The sequence below is a fragment of the Eublepharis macularius genome, chromosome 16 (assembly GCF_028583425.1).
Source record: "Eublepharis macularius isolate TG4126 chromosome 16, MPM_Emac_v1.0, whole genome shotgun sequence".
NCBI classification, from domain to species: Eukaryota; Metazoa; Chordata; class Lepidosauria; order Squamata; family Eublepharidae; genus Eublepharis; species Eublepharis macularius.
Window position 1 is genome coordinate 40647060 of NC_072805.1, and position 25817 is coordinate 40672876.

Consider the following 25817-nt stretch of genomic DNA (forward strand, 5'->3'; position numbering starts at 1 on the left):
GATGGTTCAAACTATATGCAGATATTAATACTTGAGGGTTTTTTTTTTTGCATTTTGTCTGGGTATATTTTTTTTTGCTGTTGAACTGTAATGAATTGTCTCATAATCTATTCCATCTTCTTGCCATTAGCAGGCTCTGAATGTTCACAAATAGGAGCAAAGAACTCATTTTCCAGAGCTTTAATCACACAAAGAGGGAATGCCTAATTCTCTAAATGAAATGGTCTGTGATCACTGAAGCAGAGATTTAATATATCACGGCAAATTAGGTAGATTTTAATAAATTACTTATCTTTCTGAATACTTTACATATGCTTACAAAAGAAATATAGCCTGTTTTGCAAACAGAGGAAAACCCCCGCTACCTATCAGATCCATTTTAAAGAAACAGATAAAAAATAAGTATGCATTAAAATAAATAAAATGCAACTAAATATATGATTACTGTCTAAGACACCATTCTTTTTTTGCAGAGCTAATTCACAGCTCCATTAAAATATCAATTAAATCCTTCATTGCAATTGACTGAAAGCTGGAAAATTGAGTTTCTGGTCTATTTTCATCTACCGATTGCCAGGATACAACCGTTCATCTTACAAGTTTGATGTAAGTTTAGAATATGATTTGATTTAAGGATGGTGGTGGAAGTACGTGGCCAGCCCAAAGGGTAAGACAATCTGACTGATTCTTTTATAGTTTTGTCTTACACTTTGATACCAGTTAGTTACAATATGCGTATCTCCACTCCTGCTCATGAAAAAAGCACAAAAACAAAAAAAACCCTCCCCACCCAAAAAACCTCTAGGATTTTAGGCAACACCCTGCCTCCAAACTTGATCATTGCAAACAACTGATTATAACATTAGCAAAAGGGCAAAAGTTGTGTGTTTCTTTTTTTATCAAAGCTTGCAGTAATTTAATAAATCTTGGGACCAGCCTGGTTCTTTATATTTAATTGATAGAAACGGTATGCATCAAAGAAAACGCATACTGAGATTTAATGTGCATAAAATGGATATTAGCATTTTAAAGAGGCAGATTAACACATTAATCCAAGTAATTTTCATATATTGCTTCTAATAAAAGCTTCACAGTATAAAAATTCTTAATGAGGCTAATCGCAGGCATTCCATTTAGCGGGGTGATTAGGGATAACATAAAAGTATTTTTAATCAGTTTTCTAAGGCTTAAGGTTTTTTTTTTTATTAAAAATTTAAAAATTTGACTTGCATTTTTATTACTGTTTTATGTAAGGCAAAAAAAATATTGAAAGTGCAAATAAAGGCACACCATTCAATCATGTAGGTATTAATTATTCACAAGCTGGTGTCCACTGTGGGGGCTGCAGACTTGGGGAAGAATGTATGTATATGTATATATATATATATGTGTGTGTGTGTGTATATGTGTGTGTAATATACACACACACATACATATCACACTCCTATGTAAACCAAACAGACAGAAAAATTATACAAACTTTACATGTGAAAATTATGCCTCCAATACATATAAATTATACATTAAATATACTGTAGTAGCTTCCAGTGTTCCACAAGCTCTCCGATGCAGGTTACGCTGGGAGAAGCAGCATCCGGTGAACGGAGGCACTTGTATTTCAGCCTTCCAGCCATTTCAGAGTTCCTGACGGACTGAGCACAGGGCGTGCAGGGCCTCCACCGTTATTTTGAGCTTTCCGATTACCGTCCCATCATCTTGGGAATCCAAAACTGGAAAAGAAACATGGGTACTAAAGTAACCCAAATTTACAGATCCTTTGTCCCCCCCCCTCCAGCCCTGTTGAATAATTTTATATTCTGTATATGACATGAAAGGGCTTTTGTGCACTCCACGTATCATATTTTCTTCCACTTTTCAAACACAGATTGGCTCCCAGCTGCAATCAACTCATGGCGACTCCATGAAGTTCCGCCTCACTGGGTTTTCAAGGCAAATGATGATGAGCAGAGGTGGTTCGCCATTGCCTGCCTCCGCCCAGCAGCTTTCCTTGGTGGGTCTCCTTAGCTTCCAAACTCTGATGAGATTGGGCTATGAGGGCTGCTCCTGCATTACTTTCTACCTTTTGCAGTTCCCTTTTTTTGCGTTGTTGATGACGTATCTGGAAAAACTCGGGTTGAATGAAGAACTATAAAACAATAGGCTTTGTTTCAGATTTCTACACTCCTGGTCCTATTACATTGCTTATTAGATATCTCATCCTATTGATTTACATTGTGTAATCCATCTTGAGTCTCTGAGAGAAAAGCAGACTATAAATATTTTACGTCAATAAACAGCATGTCTGATAATGTACGAGTTGCTTATAATTTTCGTGAACCTACTCCTATTGCAGTGTCGATTGGATGTCTCATGTTATTCGATTGCACTGTTTTACACTCTGTAATCTGCCTTGAGTCTCAATGAGAAAAGCAGGCAATAAATAAAGTAAATCAATGAATCAGTCGATTAATTTAAACCTGCAATGCGATGGCGTTGTGTCATACATTGTGTAGCAATAAATTTTACTTGTGGGAGGAGAGTGGAAGAGGCAGCCCCGTGTTTTGTGCAGCATCTAGTCCTGACCAAAGATGTTACCGTTTGGACAGCAAATGCTTCGCACAGTGCTCAGAAACATGGTCGTAAGGAACCAGGCAGCACTGGGCACAGTTTTGTGAGTTGTACGCAATTCCCACTTGCTCAGGTTAGCCTTGGTTGTTAATAAATCATAAGCTTTATTGTGCTAGCTCGCAGCTGTAGCAATTGATATCAACAACATAATCACAGCAACTGTAAAAGCTCTAATATACCTTACAATTTTCTAACAATCATTAAAATCACAAGTTTAAACTAAAACCAGCATCAATTCGAGCAATTCAGTCAGATAGTTGGCAAAATACGTAAGTTTATCCAACAGCCACAACAGCAGTAGATGATTTTGAGAAGGCCTTTATTACCCTTGCAACGAACTTTCTGCCATTTGCATCGTTATCCATCTGCTTTTGTCGACAAGTAGTATATTTAGTCTATCATTATCAGCTCTCCCAGGATATTGTAATTAAATATCCCCAAGATATCTTTCACGTACCGATGCAACTCTTGGGCAATAGAGGAGCCCATAGCCTAAGTCTTCAATAGAATTCTGATTGCAAATACAGACATGTTCTTTATATGGGATTGTGCTATAAATCACTGAAACTATATTTTAAGTACAGGGTGCTACAACAGGTGCCTACTTTGGAGTCTGTTTTATCAACCAACAGACTTACTTGCCTGTACAAACCCCAAAAATTTGGGGATGGAGGGAAGGGACAAACAGAGGTGGGGAAAATTTTGGAATTGAATGTTGGAACTAAAAATAGCCTTAAGCTTACCATCAATGTCTTGTTCAATTATGTCCTTTCCTTTCTGAAACATCTCGCTTAGGCTGACGTATGCCAAGCCAATATCTTCACACTCAAGATCTTGTTCATCTTCTGGTGGGTCACTTACCACCGTAAATCGTATGCTAAGGACAGGAAAAAGAAAAGAAATCCATATATGAATTTTCACTCTTCAATCCATTTCTGATGAACTATGAACCCAAGTTGATATGAAGCTAGCTATCTCACTCCAGAAAGGTTTATGGAAAATGTAGATGATGTCTCAAGAGTATGAAGAAGTTACAGTTGCAGATATGAAATTTGAATTACTATATTCTTGGCTTCAACCATTCCCCTGTCCCAAATCCCTGGTTGGATCCTATGCAGCATGTTTGGAACATGGGAAACGCTCAAATGTAGTTCCATTCCAGCAAGTCTTGGTAACACAAACCTAAGTAGTAATGTCTCAAAAACAAAAAAAGAATGAACGTTTGCAGTGATTATTGTCTCCCAGATACTGCTTGCACAAGTGGAAAAAGCTTGCCAACTGTGCGGGTTCTGCTTCTGGATGGTGTGAATGCAAACACGGGCTTCTGTTTGCAAGAGAGCTACGGGCAGAACGACACCTCGGGATCCTCGGCCTTTCTCTGTAGAGCTAAGCGGATAGTCAAAAGCTTGTGTGAGTGTGAGCATAGAGGGAAGTGCGGTCATTGCTGCTTGCCCTGTGTCCAAGGTTTTCACATATAGATTAAATGTCTGCAGGGAACCCAATGCCCACTTATTTATTTAATAATTTAATTTATAGTCCGCTTTCCCCGCAGGCATCAGGACTTTGCTTGGCATCAGGACTCTGCTTTCTGCTGCATCTTGAGTCTCAGTGAGAAAGGCAGACTATAAATAATGTGAATGAATGAATGAATGAATGAATGAATGAATGAATGAATGAATGAATGAATGGAGAACCCATGGAGGTCAGGATGGCTTATTACCCTGAGGATGCACCAGAAAACTTTGTTGCATTATGACTCAAAAAGAAAAATAAAACAAATACTAACATAACAATAGCATTCAATTTACATACCACCCTTCAGGACCACTTAACGCTCACTCGGAGCGGTTTACAAAGTACGTTATTTTTATCCCCACAACAATCTCCCCGTGAGGTGGGTGGGGCCGAGAGAGCTCCGAGAAGCTGTGACTGACCCAAGGTCATGCAGCCGGCTTCAAACAGAGGAGTGGGGAATCAAACCTGGTTTTCCAGATAAGAGTCCTGCTGCTCTTAACCACTACACCAAACAGCAACAAAACCCAAATAGCACATTTTGCCTTTAGGAGAGGTACCATACCTACTGGCTTGGGCACCACCAATGAAAAATGATATTGAGATTCAGGGCAAGACGTGGATTCTGAATGTGAGAATAAGCAGAGAGACAGAAGATATACAAGTGCCACTTGTGCCCCCTAGCTTTCCCATGTGATTTGGGGATTCTATCCATCTCTCTTCTGATTGGCCTCCCTGGCTTCCCAAAGCAACCCAAACCACACCAAACCAAAGGAGCAGCATAACTTGATGGGTGGGGTGGACCTTCAGCTGTACTTGCTTTTGAACATCTGCACATTTCCTTCTGTGGTCCCAAAAAATTGTATGGCAAATATAGAAGGAAATCTTTTAGTTGTACACATTCCTCGTGCTGGATTAGGAATACCGTGGCTTGGTCACAATGCTGCACTACAAGTTCTGCCAATAAGGCTATTTGCTTAAGAACAGGGAACTGGAACGAGCCATGCCTTGGAATGCCTGCCTAGGTCAGGGCACAGAATAGAAGGAAACACTTTGGGGGGGGGGTTTACATTTAAAAGTACGTTATCCTCTAACAAGCAGACAAATGACCCACTTCCCACTACTCTGCCGTATTCGCCTGTGTTCGTTTTCTTGAAAACGCAGAATGGCACAAAACACGTGGAACTGGTTGCTTCCCCTGGCACTGTAACCGATGCCACAATTGGGAGGTCTAGCCAGACCTCAAAACATTGGCTTTGCAGTTTGTCAGACATGTTGCGCAAGTACAAAATTCAATGAAAACATGTCAATGAGAATTAATTCCTCTCTTTATATGGTAGATGGTGCGGCAGAAAATAATTCTGCTTCCGAGCGGGTCCAGAAGATCAAAACACTAATGGTTAGAGGAAGCATTTCCCTACGTAACACTTCCGCTAAAGCCGAAACACTGTTTTTGTTTAAGAAAATTTTAGGAGATTTAAATATGTGTATCTCACACTAAATTTAACATGGGCACAGTTGCTTGCCAAGAGAGTGTTGTATCCATTACTCTAGGAAAACCTGAATTTCATTCCCTTTTCTTTCCTCCTGTAAACACTTGGGTTCAAAGGAACTCTTCCTGGTCTCTCGCAGATGATTTAAGGGCACCCGTTTTTAAACTGATAAATGAACCAAAATGTTACCTGATTAATTTGGGGGGGACGTTTGTTTAGTCTGGGTGGCCTTGTGATTTGGAGTGGTCCAGGAGAGAACCATGTATGCTTGGAAGGACAGTGAAATAAAAAAAGTATAAATAGATCGAGAGGTTCTGGTGCCTTCTGTCACTGACCTAAGAGACTACTTCATTGTATTACGCACTCTGAGAGTTCAAAGCTCTTCTCGTACATCTCAAAATTCTTACAAGCAACAGCCCTGCAAGGCAGGCGCTGAGGCTTCAGGAGAACACAAGATTGTTCAGCTTGTGAGCAACGCATGGCTATCTTTTCTAAAACCTGAGTTACACTCCTTACATTTATCACCGTATTTAAAATACTGCCACGGTTAGGCCATATGAAGACAATTTGGCCTGATATTTATATCCTTGGTCCTTTGGTTTCCTAAACTTTAAAGTTTAGTTCCTGTTTCATCCAAAACGGAACACCACCCCCCATCCCAATATTACTATACAAGACACCGTGATAGAAAACATGTGCCGAGGGAGTAATGTGACCAGCTTTACCACATGCTGTGATCTCTGTGGTCCAGGACTGGACTGAGCATTTCCAATCTGTATGGCTCACACTTCTAAGGCTGGCCAGGACACCTGAGCTTAGAGTTTGGGGCTTTCTTGATGACGCCAAAAAGCAAATTTGTATGTCACAGGAGGTGGCACTCTGACCACCCAAAGATGCTTCCTCGTGGTAGGTGCCCATATGCAGAAGCTGTTAACATGTGTTTGTTGGCTCTCCATGTGCCTCTGACCACATGGCGAGTCTTCATGTTGGCACCTCGTGGAAGAGGCAACGCTGGTGTACACGCACACAATCAGATCCACACGGGAAGCAGAACTTCATACACTGTGGCATTCTGGGAACGATGCTCCCAATCTGCTATTTTCAGCCAGGGGTTGTTTTGCGTGGTGGTCATCAACTGTTGGTAATGTTGGGAGGTTGAGAGGCTTCATGGGTTACAGGAAAACAGCATGTTGATAGAAGGATAGAAATAGTTTGGAGCATTGCCTGTCTGTGAATCGGCAGTGCTTAATGCTCTGATTAGGAAAGCATAATTGGGAGAGATGAGGACAGGCACAGAAATACCTGGGAAGAACTCTTCCGAGCACTCCAGAAACCTTATTTGAAGTACGGCGTTACGTTCTGGATACCAAAAACATAGAAGCTTTATACAGGGCCACACTGCTGGTCCTAACTAAACCGTTATGGTCTGCTCTGATGGGTGGTAGCTCCACAACGTTTCCTAGCTCCGCTTCATGATACTCTTTCACTGGACATTCCAGGGACTCGTTCGCGCAAAGCACACACCAGCTGAAGTATGTGCCCTTGCTTTGTCCCAGAAGGTATCACAGCAAGGATTAAGGGTAGCGAAGAAGGTGATCACCGAAGAGGACGAACTTTATTAAGAGACCCTGAAGGAAACTAGAAGCCTTTAAGCTTCCAGAAACATTCAACGAGTGATAGCAGAGCATGTTGATAGTTTTCACATCTTAGAGAACGTCAGTAACATTTTTGCTCTCCTCATCCTGTGAGATTGGTACAAAGCAGTGGTAGGTTCAGGCTCTAGCAAGTGCTGTATTATTTGTTCTGGGGGAAGTCTGTGGCTCAGCAGTGGAGTGCACGTTCTGCATTCAGAAGGCCATCTGTGTCACCTGCAGTTGTAAAGGATCTTAAACAGGAGGTGTTCAAAAGACTTTTTCCTGCTTGAGGTACCCTACAGAGAATCTATTAGTCAGTTAGTGTGCTAGACAGACCAGTAGTTCAATTTGAACTACTTGGTAAAAGATAGCTTCATTTGTTCACATTTCAGCAGCTTCATGTGCACTTGTAACTTTGACTGGATAGTACACACACGAGTAGTGTACCGATCTGCAAGGAACTTCAAAGACTGAGCACAACAGACCCTGCTTAGTCACTGGATTGTCCTAGATAGGGCTTTTTTCTGGGAAAAGAGGTGGTGGAACTCAGTGGGTTGCCCGCAGAGAAAATGGTCACATGGCTGGTGGACCCGCCCCCTGATCTCCAGACAGAGGGGAGTTGAGATTGCCCTCCGCGCCACTCGGAGAGCAATCTAAACTCCCCTCTGTCTGGAGATCAGGGGTGGGGCCACCAGCCATGTGACCATTTTCAAGAGGTTCTGGAACTCCGTTCCACCCCGTTTCCGCTGAAAAAAAGCCCTGGTCCTAGAAAACAATTATCTGTGCCCCCAGTATACAGGACTATTGTAGGAAAAACTGCAACTGTATTTGGTGTTTTTCAAGTCAGGCATGTTATCCATCTCTTTAATATATGCAGTAAATCTGGAAGTCCTTTGCTTGTTTGCTGAAATGAGAAAAGAGAGGAAAAAAATACCTTCCTGAACTTCAAAGTGCTTTAGATGCGATACTTCCCCGGTCTTAAGGGATCACTTTATGGCGTTTCCTGTCAGATTCCATTAAAAAAAAACAAAAAAACTTGTATAGCGGGCCAAGGCATGCAGCTAAATTTTAAAGTAAAATGGAGGAAATAAAGACAACTGTCTTCAGTTCTGCGCTGCTTATCCGTAAATATTGGGATAAGCCAAGTGGGTGAGAAGTGGACTAGCAGATCTTACACTACACGTTGAACCACAATACCAGTGGTGTGGGGATCTCAGAAACAAGAAGTCTAGTATATGGAAAGTGGCTAGTCACCAAAACGGGGGGGGGGGGGGGCAGAAATGATGGTGGCGGTTGCTGTTCTTTTTTTCCAAATCACAAAATTCAGATGCTGTCAGATGAAGATATGCACCTTTGTCGTGCGTGACAGTTAAACCTGTAGGGATTTACATTCATTTTTATGACTATCGATCGTAAGAGCACGAGTCAAGATCTGCTGGATCAGACTAGGGATCCATCTAATTCAGCATTCTGTTTCACACAGTGGCCAACAAGCTGCCCTGGAGGGCCATAAACAAGGCATAGAGGTCAAGACTCTCGCCCAATGTTGCCCCCTAGCACTGGGTTTCACAGGTTTACTGTCTTTTTGAACAGAGGTTTATTTATTTTTTAAAAATAATTTATTAAAACATTTATATCCTATCTTTCCACATGGTTCAAGGTTCCCTTTACTCACCATGGTTTGTAGCCTTTGATGGACTTCTCCATGAATCTCTCTAACCCCCGATTAAAGCTATCTATATTCATGGCCACCACTACCTCCAGACTCAACTGTGCTGGGCTAATGTACACTTTGTGCAGTAAGGTCAACTGGATAAAGCTGAAATATTATTATTAAACCGGCTTCGTTGAAATAATACTGAAAACTTTCAATTTATTTGTGTGCTTGTTTATAAAGTCCCCAGTACTTACTCGCTCAGAGTGGTAACCATCTGTATATTCCAGTTCTGTGAGCTACAGGCACTCTTATTCTTGTTTTATGGAAAGTGAAAGTAATGTGCAAAAGAGATCATTTCCCCCCTAAGAATTCCATCTCAGATGAGACCTGAAGAGACTATCAGGCTAGCGTGTTTCTCCCTGTCCGTTGCTTTGACCATGAGATGGAGGACATGAGTGAACAGGGGTGCTTCTGCATTCGAATAAAGGCAGGATATCCCAGATACCCTGTGGGGTGGTGTATACCATACCGGTGTCACACTAGTACATGGGAGACCCAGGTTTAAATCCTCACTATTCCTGCTGGGTGATTTTTTGTCCAGTTGCTCTCTGTTAGCTTATGCTATCTCAAAGGGTTATTATGAAGATAAAGAAGAGCAAGGGGGCGTGGCTTTGTGTACTGCCCTAAACTTCTTGTAGGCAAGGCAGGACAAAAATGTACTGGATAGATCACTTGTGCCCTTCCATCTACAACTTTTTGGGGGAAGGGCAGTGGAGGAGGCATCTGAGATCCTGATCACGCCTCAGAGGAGGGGGCAACGGAACATCTGCACAGTCCCATGAGGATAGTTTAGGTGGGTAATTATGTTGGTCTGCAGTAGAACAGCAGGATTGGAGTCCAGCAGCACCTTAGAGACCAACGAGATTTTCAGGGTGCAAGCTTTCGAGAGTCACAGCTCCCTTCTTCAGACACCTGTCCAGCAGAGGTTGCAAGTCACTGATGATTGGTGTCAGAAGAACGGAGCTCTGATTCCCGAAAGCTTACACCCTGAAAATCTCGTTGGCGTCTCTGGTGCCGCTGGACTCCAGTCCTGCTGAATGCTCCCATGATGACTGCTCCAAAACATAGAATAAATCCTTCCTCAACCCATCCTGAGGTCTTCAGTGTGAATCCCAAAGCTTCTCAAGTTAGCACCTTCAGTTCAGATGCGATGCCTAATTAATCCACGTGGCTAAGGAGAGCATGCCAAAGGCGTTCTGACCTTCCCGGATGGGGCTCGGATCCTTGAAGCACGGCCTTGAGGAAATCTCGCCTGCCTTTGTTATTGGCCTCATCCACATGGATCACTGCCAAGCCAAGAAGAAAAAGCAGAGTGTAAAATTAGTCACCAGCCAATAAAATAAGCCCACTTATCATTTTCCTGATGCAGTTTTCCGAAGTACTTTTTCTTTTGTTTTGCATCAAAGTAATCACAAATAAGTATGAGCTCCCAAATGGATTTTTTAAACCGAGGAATGCCTCTGTGACATGAAAAAAACCAGAGTTTCCCAAAATGGCTGGGTAGATGCTGCCAGGAAGCCAATAATGAGAACATGGAGGCAAAAACGTCCATCACTGCTGTTTGTCCCATAGCAGTTGGTGGCAGAGCATCTTTGAACCTGAAAGTTCCAGCTTTGGGTCTGGTCTGTGCCTGGATGGGAGACTTCCAGAGAATCTTCGCTATGCTGCCTTTGAGTACCGTGAAGGAAGAAAGGCAGGACAGCAATGGGCCAACCACCTGCAAAGTGACCACAACACATCCCTAAGACTATAAGCACCCACTAGGGAAAGTGGAAGAACTCCGGGTTGGAGCCCATAAATCTGTTCTTCCAGTACAAGGAACCTTCCACTGGTGGAACAGCCTGTTATGGAGGGAGAAGTTTTCTGGTCCTGGCTAGCAGAACAGTTTCATGGAATCCAAGCCTACGTGTGCACATGTGATATTGCAGCTCTGGGGGGTCTTGAGTACACCTACTATTTTGTATATTTGAACTGAACGCCGTTCAGTTTAGTTCATGAATACAGCTGCCCTGTCCATTAGAATGAACAGGAACACTTTTACAGCTGAGAAAAAGGAGTAGGAAGGGGACACGTCTGCACTGGACCCTTTAGAAAGATAGAAACATAGAGCTGGAAGGGATACCCAAGGATCATCTAGCCCAACCCCCTGCACAATGCAGAAAATTCACAGCTATCCCCCCCCCTGACCTCTGCTCTATGCCCAGAGGAAGGCAAAAAAATCTTCAGGATCTCGGTGAATCTGGCCTGGAGGAAAATTCCTTCCTCACCTCAAAGTGGCAATCGGCATTACCCTAGGCACGAAAAAGGCCACGAGAGCCTCGTACGGGCTTATCCCTTCCTGCTGTCCCTCTCACCATCTGCCTAATTTCACACTGGGTTACAGAATCGGCATTTTTAGTCAGACGGTCATCTAGCCTCTTCTAAAAACCTCCAAAAAAGGACAGCCCCACCACCTTTCGAGGAAGCCTGTTCCACTGGGGAACTGATGTAACGGTCCAGAAGTTCTTCTTAATGTTTAGCTGAAAACGCTTCTGATTTAATTTTAAGTCACTGATTCTGGTCTGACCCTTCGGGGCAACAGAAAATGACTCCACTCCATCCTCTATGTGACAGCCCTTCAAATGCCTGAAGAGGGCCATCGTATCACCTCTCAGTCGCCTCCTCTCCAGGCCAAACATACCCAGCTCCTTCAACCTTTCCTCATAGGACTTGGGTCTCCAGACCCCTCGCCATCTTCGTTGCCCTCTTTTCAACAAGTTCCAGCTTGTCAACATCCTTCTTAAACTAACTAACTAAACACAGTACTCCAAATGAGGTCTCCCAACACCAAGAGATTATTTATTTCTAAGACACTTCATAAACTGCTCTGAGTGTGGCATTAAGTTGTCCTGAAGGCTGGTGTGTAAATCGAATGTTATTATTTACTTCACGTATACCCCACCTTTCTGCCCAATGTGGATCCCAGCTTACGTTATTTTCCTCGCCTGCATTTTATCCTCACAACAACCCTGCAAAGTAGGTTAGGCTGAGCATGTGTGACCAGCACAAGGTCAACAGTACATTGTTTTGCATATCTTTTATAGTGCTACAAAACACCATGGGCAAGGATGTATGAAATAAGACTACTACTGGGCCAATTAACCTATATATGCGTGTGTTATAAGAACCAATACTTCAGGGTGGGGCGGAGGAGGTGCTTCCTAAGGAAAATCAACAATGAAAGCTGGAACTGAAGTCGGAACTGTCATGTGAGCCGATAGTCATATCGCTGGCAGGTTTACACGCCCTGTCAGAAGAGATACAGGCAGCATCTAAGAATGCCACACAGTTGTCATTTTCTGTTAATGTCCCTGGCAGTCCTGATTGTAAAAGCCAGTGGCTTTTATTGCTTTGCAATGGAGGAGATTTACAGTGGTTTCTTTCACCCGGTGAAAGCCAGTGATAGCGATAATGTATGGCAGAGCACTTGTCCTTTCTGACAGCCTCGGTAATTTAATCCTCCTCTCCTGCCACAACAGGCAGTAAGAGGGCCAAGCTACAAGTGACGAATGACACTTGAACGGCAAGTGAACAGACTCACGTGTCTTCCTCCCTGTTCACTTGTGCTCCACTTGCGCTCTACTTGATCACGTAGTGGAGCGCAGGTGAACAGAGAGGAATACACGTGAGTCTGTTCACTTGCTGTTCAAGTGTCATTTGTCACTTGTAGCTTGGCCCAGAGAGAATTCTCGACTTGGTGGAGTGGGAAAAACTGCAGCAGGGTGGTTGTTTGTCTATATACCCACCCCGGCCCACAATTAGGATTTCCAGGTGGATGCCCTTTTGAACCATTTTACTGACACATACATAAAGTATCAGATTAAGGCAGATTATGTAGTTTTCAGTGAAACTGGACAGAAATAATTTGGTTACAAATCAATTTTTTTTAAATGGGAAGTTTTATGGTAATGGAATCTGCAAGGGCTTAAGATTAGCTTGTGCAGATGTGGGGAAAATAACAAGAACTTTTATACTAACATGGGAGACAGACCCCAGCACTCCCCTTCACATCTGTCTCAAAGAGATGGACAAATCCCCTGGAAGATTATTATTGCTTTTCATTTGCAAACAGCTTTACTATCGGTGATGCGTTTGGATTTACAACCATTCCATGTATTAAAACACTGTCGCTCCTATTTGAGAAACAGAAGCTCCAAGGACCAGAGATGGTTTCTTGAGGACAGGATGGTACTTAGCAAGGCTGAGCAACTGCTGGGGACATAATTATAGTGAGCAGCTCACTAAAACAAGACCCAGGTGCAGCATAATCCCAATCCATTCACCCTGTTCTGTTATGTTCAGGAGTAGAGATGGGCACAAACCGAAATATGAACCAAAATTCATCATGAACCAGCCAGTTCGTGGTTTTATGAACCAGTGGTTCGTCAGAGCCTATTTCTGGCAAACCGTCACGAACTTTAGACTGGTTCATTTGGTTCGTCACTGCGGACAGCTAGCACCAATCAATCAGTTCCCTAGGCAACGGGGGCTGGGCTTTCTGCAGACCTTTTGCTGACCCGGAAGTGACCTTCTGCTGACCCGGAAGTGCCATTTTGCTGACCCAGAAATGACATTTTCACGAACCAAATGAACCAGTTCACGAACCAGGGCAGGTTCATGAAAGTTCGTGGTTCATTTGGTTTGTGAGATGTGACAAACCATGAACCGCATGGTTCGTTTTTTTTCCCGTTCGTGCCCATCTCTATTCAGGAGATGAATGAAAAAGCGGGACCAATGCCGAGGTAGCAGGAGAGTAGTGATGGATCCAGCCCATCCAAAAGGCATTACCTAGTCTCAGGGCTCTCCCATCCTCCACCACTGCAACCATTCCTAAGTCACAGACAGAGAACACTAAATACAGGGCCGATTCCAGACGGCCCTCCCTATCCGAAACGTCGCGCGTCATCACGCGGAAAACGCGAAATACTGTGTTTTCTCGTGTGAGTTTTGCGCGACGTTGCGCAAAACTTCCGTGAGAAAACGTGATATTTCGCGTTTTCCGCGCGACGTTTTGGGATGGGGAGGGCCGTCTGGAATCGGCCCAGGTCTCTCACATCCAGGTCCAATCTCTTGCTATACAAGTTATGCCAGGGCAACGTAAGCAGAGGGTCGTATTTTTCAGTTGGGGTGCCTGAAAACTGTCGCAAAGGCAGTCTTAATTCATGAGCCTCCTTGTCTCTAGGCCCTTGGATATTTTTGCTATCGTTTTTTCCTTGCATTTTTTTTTTTTACATTCATGAGGGGTTAGAAATGCAGCTCTCCCTCCACGAAAAGCACAGCTTTCCCAAAATGAACAGAACTACCAAAACCTGGCCAAAGGGCTTGTAATGAATCACGCCCTGAGTACGAGGGAAAGCTTCCATGGCTTTTCTGTGGTGTGTACAGAAAGAGTTCCTTCCTTTCCTTTATCATCCGGCTCTGAATCCAAAAGTGTAGCCAGCCGTTCATTCTCTTCTTTCTCACTTCACTTACCTTAGGTAACTACAATTTGTCCAAATAATCAGTTATGTGCTCTTCAGAGGCAAAGGTTTCTGATCTATATAAGTCTCATAAAAAAATACTTCGGAAGATTTCATTAATCTTTTCCCTTCCTATTGTCAATTCCCAAGCAGGTTTATATACAGCCAAGATAACATTCTTTCGGCCTGCTATCATTAATCTTATTTCCTGGCCCCTTTTCCTGCCTCCTCAGCATTCTCTTGGCAATATTCTTGCTGCCCCTATGAAATATAAATGCTATTTCCTTGTTATCAGTGCCTATCAACTCAACTTAATCTTTGTTATTTCAATTACGGTGGCCTTGTCCAGGGAGAAAAAAATCATTTTGTCAAGGTGAAATTAAGAGGCGATCCCCTACCCTGTAGTCTGTTCCAAGTTATAGCAAGTATTGGGTTGCTTTGCTTGCATCTATCCTGGTTTCCCTTAAAATCAAAATTATGGCTTGAATCAAACAGAAAATGTCGGCAAGTTTGCCTGCTTTCTATCTCTATGTTTGACATACTTTTTTTTAATACAAAAAACCATCTGCAGCCACAGTCTTCAACATTTCCAGATCCAAGATCCACCTTTAACCCCAAGTGGCAACATGGAACTCACTGGACCGCTTGCATGCGGCAAGAACTGGCATGACATCACAGTCATGTGACAGGAAGGAGCCAATGCAGTTGAGTGCAGCCTTAATTTTCCAGTAACAGAAAGGGAGGTGTTATTTCTGCCAACTTCCCCTTTCTGCTGCAGACCTTTGATTTGCCCTTCATGCCATTCATGCCATGTCCCCCAGCAGCAGATTTTATAGAGATGAATGGGCTGCAGTGTGGTGGGGTGGGTGAGGTAGGAGAGTTCTTTTATGCTGACGGAAGGCTTTAGTCTGGATCCAACCCGGAGTCTCTGAACTGGTCTGTGCTAAAAAGGAATCCTCTCCACTGCTGAGTGATTTCACTTTGCTGTCCGGCTGCTCCTGTCGTGCAAACAGAGACCCAAGGAGGGGCATTGTTCTCTACACAATGGCTAATCCATTCATCTCCAGAAACAACACCGAGACATGGGTTCTATCTAAACTATGATTTCTCCAAGAATCCTGGAGCTTGAAGTTCTGTCAAGGTCCAAAGAATAGTTTGAGGCCCCCCAGCATCACCTCACATTACTACAGTTTTGAGGGTTCCCTGAGGAGACAGAGATTTAAACAGTATTTGGGGTCAGGTAGCAATTTTCCCTAGGCCAGTTTGGCCAGGGATCCTGCCAGTGTTTTGTCATCTTCTGGTCATGAAGCAAGAGTCACCGGGTGTGTGAGGGGGAAGGGGAGGTAGTTGTGAATTTCCTGCATTGTGCAGGGGGTTGGACTAGATGACCTTGGAGGTTCCTTCCAACCCTGTGATTCTATATACCCATGGGTTTGCAGTTGTGTAATGCCTGGAGGAACATAGCAGAGAACAAGTTGAGAAGAACACATGAAACAGAGAACAGAAGAGTTGATGCATTGTGCAGGGGGTTGGACTAGATGACCTTGGAGGTTCCTTCCAACCCTGTGATTCTATATACCCATGGGTTTGCAGTTGTGTAATGCCTGGAGGAACATAGCAGAGAACAAGTTGAGAAGAACACATGAAACAGAGAACAGAAGAGTTGATGACAGTAATACTTTGAGATCCAGGCTTTTGAAGGATAAAATCTCTCAGGCAGAGGGACAAGTTGGAGAGCAATGCCTAAAAGAAGGGGAGATTTGCATGGGAAGTTGCCCTGGCAGTCTCCTAATGTTGACTACAGTGTTTGAGATTTGTTTTCCTTCAGTTCACAGCACCTACATTTACTCCTCCCCTGGCTGTGGAACTCCTATATGACCAACTCTGAAGCCACCACGTGATTTTTGGGGGGTGAGATTTTTATTTTGGGAGGAGGGTTCATGACAGTTATTGGGGTTCACTTGTCGATCCAGTTGTGGTTGTGTGGTACATGGACAGACTTAGCAGGAGACAGGTGGAGAGGAACACATGCAGCAGAGAGCAGAAGATCTGGTGGTAGTGAAGCCTGAATTCAAGACCACAGAACATAAATCCTTTCCCATAACTTTCTCTACATTTCCTGACCATGAAGTTGTCTAGTTGTATTTGTGCCATCGGGGCTGGACTTTGGGCAGAATTCCAGGGACCTGTCTCAAAGATTCAGCAGGGACCTCCAACCAAAAGGACTGTAGTTTTGTATCTGAAGTATACATTGCCACCTAAATGTATACTCATAATGTCCATAAATAATATGCATAATAATATCCATAAAGCCATTAGGTTTAGACTGTAAGATAACCTAACTGCACTAGAGGGGCTAATTAACACCTAAGGCCTAACCGGGGTTTCTATGGGTGGAGTTAACTATGTAAAAATAATTAAAAGGCGATTCGGCTCCATTATGGAATAATAAGATTTAATTTTTTTAAAATTCCAACGCTATCTTGATTCTTTCAATTGATAAAAAGCACATACTTTGGGGGGGGATCGAGAGTGCTAAATTACTACAATAAGTGTTGCTTATTAACCTAGAATGCCAAAAGATCTCTTTGTCTCGGCTCAGATGTAAAGCAATTTTTTAAAAAGCTGGTTGCAGTGCCACGATATAAATATAATAAGAGAACTCAATAAAAAGGTATTATTTACCAAGAAATAATGATTTCTCAAATTACATCTGGATTTATCATGATTTTTTTCATACAAAATCCAGGGGACTGCTAGTTTCCCTCTAAGCTCAAAGTACACTTCCTTCCCCCATCATGTAAATCTCAGTTTTATTAAAGAAAATATTCAATTAACCCCAAATATTCTACATACCCAAATCTAATTAGGCATGAATAAGAAATGGAGTAAAGCTATAGTAAACACACACATTCTGACTTCATTACTATTAGATTATTGGCTCTCTCAATGACATTATCAAACAGCAAATTCATTAGGACACCCCCCCCCACACACACACACTGAAAGCCTACTGCTTTACAAGCAAAGCTAGCGTTAAGGGAAAAATATATATTAGATGGCCAGTTATTTAAAGTAAAACTCCAGGAAGAACAAAGCAGCCATGTTGGAAATAAGATTTCAGTTATAACTTTGTGACGATTATGACATAAATATTTCCCAAGAGAGAGACGATTATGTACCCCAGGTTATAAAACTGATTATACAAGAACTCTAAACTGAAGCTTGGTTCCCAGCCAGAGTTTAGCATGAAAACAAGATGGCAGACTAGAGCTTTTTTAAAAAATCAGCTTTGTAAATTCAAGATAGATAATCAATTAAGAATTTTTAGATTTTGGAGAACCCCATTCGATTTTTCTTTCTCCTTTGCTATCTCTGTGGAAGAAAATCAGCTAGCAAATGTGGAAACTTTCATATTTAAGTCAGCACCCTAGAGAGAATCAACACAACCAGGAGAAAAGTGAGTTTTACTAGTCTCTCAGCTTCATGTGAACAACCTTGGTTATAGTTGCAAATCACAGATTATTTTGCTCTTATTTTAAATTAATACATATTTGCTTATGTTTATGTTTGTTTTGCAATGGCGTGATAAAACAGGACTAACATGATATGAAAAGAATTATACAACATTAAGTTCAAATAATACTTTAAAAGCTAGAACTGACTAATAAAATAAGGGAGTACTTTTTTTTTTTGGAATAAAAAGTTTCGTAAAGCTGAGAAGACGCATTCATTTTTCCAGTCTGAACTAAAGGCAATAATTTTTTAAACCGACATTAAAAAATGAGCTACGAGTCTTTTATAGACATGAAAATGAATACCGTCATAATAAATTCACTCCCACTTGCAACCTTATTACTCTGAAACCTTGCAGAACGGATAAAATGCATTCAAATAAACAGTAACTTTACTGACACCAACAGCTGCATGAGGTTCTGATTGGCAATGTATACATATATATATATAATTTTTTTTGCTTGAAGTGGTATTCTGTGTTCCAAAGAAACAGAATACCACAGTTAAACATGCAAGTTTAATGACACAATGTCTTATGAGGAAGGACGGGACACTGGATTTTGTGCAATCCTGTGGGTTAATGAATCCACAGATGTTTTCACTGCGCGACTGTATTGTCATCAAAATTTATTGTGTCTGGCATAAGGAACAGGATAATCTGTTTCTATGCAATGCTCTACATGTTACATATAAAAACTGTTTGGAGTCACAGTTTGCCAAGCCCTGATCCCCTCTCAAGAACTTCTGAGTGGGAATACGGCCAAGAAACGAACACTTCTCAGATTATTGCGCCCTGCCACCCGTGCCCTGCATGCATTAACTCTTGTGGTGAGAAATCCTCATCCGCCTACCAATGAATCTGTTATGCTCATTTCCCCCCCCCCAGATTTCTTATTCTGCAATTAAATGCTGTATGGGCTGCTTGGAGGTGCTTTTTGCTGAACTGATAACTTTTTTTCATTGATCATTAGGACACCTGGGGTGTTCTTTGAATGGGAAAGGCAGGCACGCAGATTGGTAAAGCAAATACTGAAAATAAAACAACAAACTTTGGTTCCTTAAGTGGATTTTTAAAAAAATTGTTCCCTTATCAATCTATTTTCTTCTGGGTTGGGAAAGTAGTCGTAATTTTCACAGCTCGAGGAAGTTGCATGTTGTTCTTATGAAGGTGGCAGATGCTTATCTGCCCTCTTATGCTAATTCTTATAAATTTCTTATTAGGCAATGCAATGTTTTTTTAAAAACTGTACGAAGTTTAAAAACTTTGAGGTCTGAAGAATGACATATTAGAGGTTCTTTTCTTTCCCTTGGTTCTAATTTGGCCATTTTGTGCCATTTCCTTTTCAGACCTAACTCTGGAACACGGGTGGACTAGATATTTTGATGGAAATATCTATTTTGTTCTCATGTGGCCCTGTGGCTTGGTTTGATGACGCCCCTGGTGCTGCTTCCACAGGATTGCCTTCTAGACAGTTCTTATAGAGAACTGCTGGCACTTTGTCCTCACGGAGAAGAAAGCTGCAGTTGGTCCTTGTTGCTAACAAAACCTTTTAAACTCCTACCAGCAATTCCATGCAGAAGAAATGATTAAGGAAATGCCACATGGTAACAACCAAGGGAAGGAGAGAAGAACATACAGACCGCTGGCCATGGACTGCTTTTCCTTGCTCTAGCCAAGTGTTTAACAACAACAACAACATTTGATTTATGTAACGCCCTTCAGGACAACTCAACAACAACAACAACAACAACAACAACAACAACAACAACAACAACAACAACAACAACAACAATATAATAACATTTGATTTATATACCGCCCTTCAGGACAACTTAATGCCCACTCAGAGCGGTTTACAAAGTATGTCATTATTATCCCCACAACAAAACATCCTGTGAGGTGAGTGGGGCTGAGAGAGCTCCAGAGAGCCGTGACTAGCCCAAGGTCACCCAGCTGGCTTCAAGTGCAGGAGTGGGGAATCAAACCTGGCTCTCCAGATTAGAATCCCGCTCTCTTAAGCGCTACACCAAACTGGCTTAAAGTCCACTCAGAACGATTACAAAGTGTGTTATTATTGTCCTCACAACAATCACCCTATGAGGTGGGTGGGGCTGAGAGAGTTTCGAGAAGCTGTGACTGTCCCAAGGTCACCCAGCTGGCTTCAAGCGGAGGAGTGAGGAATCAAACCTGGTTTAGAGTCCTGCCACTCTTAACCACTACACCAAACTGTAAGGTGTTAGGGTCTTGAATGGGAGCACCCGCTTCTCTGTGACATCTTGCTGGTCTGATCTCAACTGCACCACCATCACCACTGCAAATGGTCAGGAGCCCAGCAGGAATCAGGTGGCTCAGTGGCAGAGCATCTGCTTTGCATGCAGAGGGTCCCAAGTTTAACCCCTGGCATCTCTAGATAAAAGGACAAGGTAGCCGATGATGTGAAAGACCTCCACCTAAAACCTTGGAGAACTGCTGCTGGCCACAGCAGACAACTCTGAGCCAAGCTACAAGTGACGCCTTACACAGGTTGGACACTTGTCAGCTTCCCTCAAGTTTTGATGGGAAATGTAGGCGCCCTGATTTTACAGCTTGGCTCTCCATTACAGCTGCAAGACCAGGATGCCTACATTTCCCATCAAAACTTGAGGGAAGCTGACAAGTGTCCAACCTGTGTCAGGCATCACTTGTAGCTTGGCTCTCTGACTTTGAAAGACCAACGGTCTGATTCAGTATGAAGCAGCTTCATGAGTATCCAAGTATCACGGATTGGTGTGACCTCAGGGGCAGAAAGGAACCCAAAGGTTCCCAATGTAGCAGTAGATGTCTTCTTAATTCTTGCCTGGCTCCTCCGTCTGAGCAACATTTCCCTTTGCCGCAGACCAAACTTGCTTATCCACTTGCCCATTGGCTAGTTAGCTGCTAACTAAAGCACCACTGCCAACTCCCATATTAACTTTGCTCTTTATTCTTGCCAGTTTGGGAATACAGATCTGCGAAACGCTTAATAGTTTATTTCCAGCTATTGAGGAGATGACACCTGAACAGCAATTTAGAAGCATCACAAAAGAGGCAACTGATGACCACATACCACTGCTGTAATTGTAGTAGATCCACTGCCCGCTTCTGGGTTTTGGAAGTGACACCGGTGTTTCATCAGCCGGGAAACTGGAGAACTTGCACTCCACAAAGAGACGCTGTATCGTGCTATCTGCCGTGATCGGGGATTCCGAGAGACTGAGGGATATGATTTCAATCCGGATTTTTTCAGCAGACTATCGAAACAAAAAACACACAAAACACAACAAGACACAGAATGGACTTCTTATACTGCCAGAGTGCCACAACAAGCATGCAAATTTCTAAGCTATTTTGGATGATGAAAACAGAACTGACAGTTTAGGACTGAGTGACAATGTCTTGGGGTTTGTAGGTTTTTTTTTTAAACAATCAATTACCTTTATTGGCATTAAAATAATAATAATCTACAGTCTAATAAATAGTAAAACAAAGGAGTAAGCATAAACAAGCCATTACTAACAGTTAATAATAAAATTAATAAACGATGTATTGTCGAAGGCTTTCACGGCCGGAGAACGATGGTTGTTGTGGGTTTTCCGGGCTGTATTGCCGTGGTCTTGGCATTGTAGTTCCTGACGTTTCGCCAGCAGCTGTGGCTGGCATCTTCAGAGGTGTAGCACCAAAAGACAGAGATCTCTCAGTGTCACAGTGTGGAAAAGATGTCGGCAGGTCATTTACACCTACTCAGGAAGGTGGGTTTGGGCTGAGTCATCCTGTAAGAGTTTCCCAGGGTGTGGAATGCTAATGGCGGGAGGCTTCACTGTATCCTGAGGAGGTTCTTTTGCATATGGATTGGTGCTTGATGTGCTAATCTTCTCTGCAGGGCTATTGTCGGGGATAGAATGTTTTGTTAGCCTGGTGTTTTTCAGAACCGGAAACCATGCTCTGTTCATTCTTAAGGTTTCTTCTTTCAAGTACCAATCCATATGCAAAAGAACCTCCTCAGGATACAGTGAAGCCTCCTGCCATTAGCATTCCACACCCTGGGAAACTCTTACAGGATGACTCAGCTCAACCCCACCCCTCCTGAGTAGATACAAATGACCTGCCAACATCTTTTCCACACTGTGACACTGAGAGATCTCTGTCTTTTGGTGCTACACCTCTGAAGATGCCAGCCACAGCTGCTGGCGAAACGTCAGGAACTACAATGCCAAGACCATGGCAATACAGCCCGGAAAACCCACAACAACCAAAATTAATAAACGTTCAGCAATCAAGTGCGGCAATATGCTTAGATTTAACTTTATGGCATTTGTAGTGAACATGGCCATTGCAATAGGTTACTGGTTTATATTTTATGCTGGAGTGGAGGCAGCCTTTCCCAACCCTGCCGAAATCCTTTCAATTGGAAATATCTATGGTTGCAGTCAGTCGGTTGTGCATATTAAACACAGTTTTCTTAATTGTGTATTACGTTGTCCATTTTTTTTTAAAAAGGACATTTTACAAAACAAACAACACACTTTGCTACTGCCTAGTATCATCATTACTGATCCACTAAACAATAACATATACCCAAATTTAAGAAATCTGTTTTGGTTCAATTTGTTGTACAGCTATTTGTTTTTTACACAGACATCAGGTCCTGTCATAAATTCAAATAAACTATTGGTACACGTTGCGGATTTCAAAGGGACAAAGCTATGATATAAACCAGTGGTTTTATGCTAGGAATTCCTTCCAATGTGCCTTTCCTCCCCAATAGTCGCCTTGTGGTCTTGTGAATGCATCTATGAACATCTGAATAAGAAGGGGAAGTACACATATCCAAAGACACCATGTGCAGTTTCCACCAATAGTGGCTCCATTAATCTCACCTCTCAAATACCAGGACACTCTCAACGTAAGGTAAAATCCCAAGGTAGTAAATACCCATTTAACTCTATGTGTATGAATATACAAGACTGCTTGCAAGACTACAGGAAAAAGTCACTCCATGGTGCCTTTTCCCAGGTCAAAAAATGGATATGTGAATTGAGCCGTACTTATGCATACGTGTGTTTAAATCTGAAATACACCGTACCTTGTTTGGAAGGGTTTTCATGTCAAATATTAACAGGGTAGCGCACAAACACTCTCCTGAATAAGTCAGTGGTTTCAAAGAATGCGTAACCAGTGTGATTTAAAAATTAGACTACACAGAAGAACACTCTTCAAAGAGCAAACCAAGCACCTTGTAGATCTCAACTGTCAAGTTCTTCTTAACTTTTCTCTTTATGGTTTCCCCTCCACATTAAAGACTATTTCAACCACACAGAATTTGAAAGCATCTGGTTGTAAATTCAAATCAGCAAACCCTGCCGTAATAATTACGGAATTAAAACAACAAAAAGGGGAGATTGGCTTTGCCATTCCAAAAAGGGAGATCGACGTTGTGCTTTAAACTGTAAATCAACACAAATATCAATGCAACACGACAATGGTTGATAAGTTTTCAAAATATATTCTATAATTAATCAATTGAAAAGCTTGAATACCTCATTGTACACACACACACGCACATACACACGCACGCGCATACATCCTTCATAAAGAACAATATTCATTCCTGTCAACCCCCTTCAATATTTGATGAAGTAATTTTACCCCCCTTCCTTTCAAAAGACATTTTCTTTTATTATGTATCCTAAGACACTTTAACTAAAAACCCAAATCTGAATATTTCAATAAGGTTGTTTTATTATTCAGTAGATTCATGGAAATTTTACTAGGACGACAGAGAAAATTCCACACCATTCTGTCTCCGCTAATACAGGTACACGGCTTCAGCTGGCGATATTACTAGGATTAGCATAGCATGATGAAATATTTAAAGGAATTTTTTTTTCTAAAAACCTAATAAATCAAATGACTGCCAAATGTCATTAAAGTGATGGTCTTTGACTTGAATATGCTTTTCATATTCAAATGTGAAAAGAAAGAGATGAAAGACTTGAAAGGTTACTCAGTTTCCACTAATAACCTCAAGCACTCTACGTTCACATGCATAAAAAATGAAATGGCCTCTATTGTCTAATTTTACCTCAGAAACAACTCCTTTCTCCTTCCATGGTAAAGATATATTAGAAGTATTTTTAAGTGATATTCAGAGTCGTTTCCTTCACAATACTTAACAGCGCTGTCAAAAACCAGCTCGTACCTAGACGGCAGCTTACAAACGAAGTCCAAATGTGAGATTGTAGAAGTAGTGGGCCTCCTTGATGTCTGACAGAGGAAAATAGATACACTTGTTTTATGTGAAAGCAAAGAAGGGGCTCGTGAGACAGCGGTGGGCAAGGTCGATGAACAAACAGATTCCCAGGGGCTGGATGGCCTGACCGAGAAAAGGAAGTGTAAGTGAAAATGCGGGCGGTGGGCCAAAGAACCCACCATTGGCGCATGAAAAAATGTAGTTCCCCCTGCAGAGTGCTGAAGGATACTTCTTATCTGTGGTCAGAAGAACGCTCTGAAGTCTGGCTGTGTGCGCATCGTTACAGGCCTTTGGAGGAGCCTGTTCCCACAAAATATACATCTAACAACTAACACATTTATGCGGACGCCAGCCCTGCTTGTCTTCCGTGTTCTCTCCGGTGCAGATAATCTTTCTAGGCAGTAGGGAAGATTGCCTCGCCAACGGACCTGGCAGAGCCTGGCTAGCGATCCTGCCATTCAGGGTCACAACGCTGCCGGTAGCCGGTGTTAATTTAAAACTAGCAAGGATAGCTGCTAGACCGTCATCCACTAGGGGAGAGTTCCATAAACTGAGGGCCAAGCTACAAGTGACGAATGACACTTGAACGGCAAGTGTATTTCTCCCTGTTCACTTGCGCTCCACTCAATCCACTTGCCAGGCAAGTGTCATTCGTCACTTGTAGCTTGGCCCACAGTAGGCCCTCGCACTGGCAGACAACCACCTCACTCCAGCACTGGGTGGGCTCAAGAAAAAGGGCCTGTGTAGAAGATCTCAACTGTTATGCAGAAATACATCTTAATTTCAGGAACACTTGAGGAACGGCCGCTGTTTCAGTTAGAAGCCTAATATACCCTTTGCTTTCAGCTGTACTATCTATTTCTACACGAAAGGTTGTTTTTGTTGAACTTGGACAAACAAGTCTATACTACTTAGAAGCAAGATTGTGGCATGTGACCATCTGTAAACTGGATAAATTATGTCTGTTATGACTGGTTTTCGGGCGGGACCGCAGTTTGTTAACGCTAATTGAGCCAGAAGTATTGACTGAGCAACTTTGAATACTTGAGCACTTTAGTAATTGTACACTTATATTTTGATATAAGAATGTTTGTTACGTAGTATTTATTTACATATTAACGTGTTCGCATAGTTAGTTTGTTACGGTTCACCGTTTGTTCCCACCTAGAGGTCGGCAATCCCAGAAAAACCAGATTTTTGCTTTTGTGTGCCTCTAAATGCACAATAGGGACTGAAGGATGATCTGAAGGGCTGTGTGTGGTGGAAAGTGCTGTCAACTCATATCTGACGTATGGCGGCCCCTGCTGGGGTTTTCATGGCAAGGGACTAACAGAGGTGGTTTGCCATTGCCTGCCTCTGCAACCGTGATCTTCCTTGGAGGTTTCCCATCCAATTACTAACCAAGGCTGACCCTGTTCAGCTTCTGAGATCTGACGAGATCGGGCTTGCCTGGACTGTTCGGGTCAGGGCAAAGGACTTTGCACTCTGATATAAAGCTGCCTGTTCTTGGTGGTCACTGTGATGACCAGTGACGGGGACTTTCCTGTAGC

General features: G+C 42.5%; 1 protein-coding gene across 1 annotated transcript in view; it reads right to left on the minus strand.

Annotated features, from left to right (window-relative positions):
- Positions 1 to 239: 239 nt before the first annotated feature.
- The window catches only part of RPGRIP1L (RPGRIP1 like), an 81084-nt gene continuing 55506 nt past the window's right edge, over positions 240 to 25817 (minus strand). The window contains exons 23-26 of the mRNA XM_055000448.1: positions 21085 to 21268; positions 10186 to 10270; positions 3372 to 3505; positions 240 to 1730 (exon numbers count right to left, since the gene is read on the minus strand). Of these exons, the coding sequence (XP_054856423.1) occupies positions 1636 to 1730; positions 3372 to 3505; positions 10186 to 10270; positions 21085 to 21268 (498 nt within the window). The 3' untranslated portion in view covers positions 240 to 1635. The remainder of the gene's footprint in view (positions 1731 to 3371; positions 3506 to 10185; positions 10271 to 21084; positions 21269 to 25817) is intronic.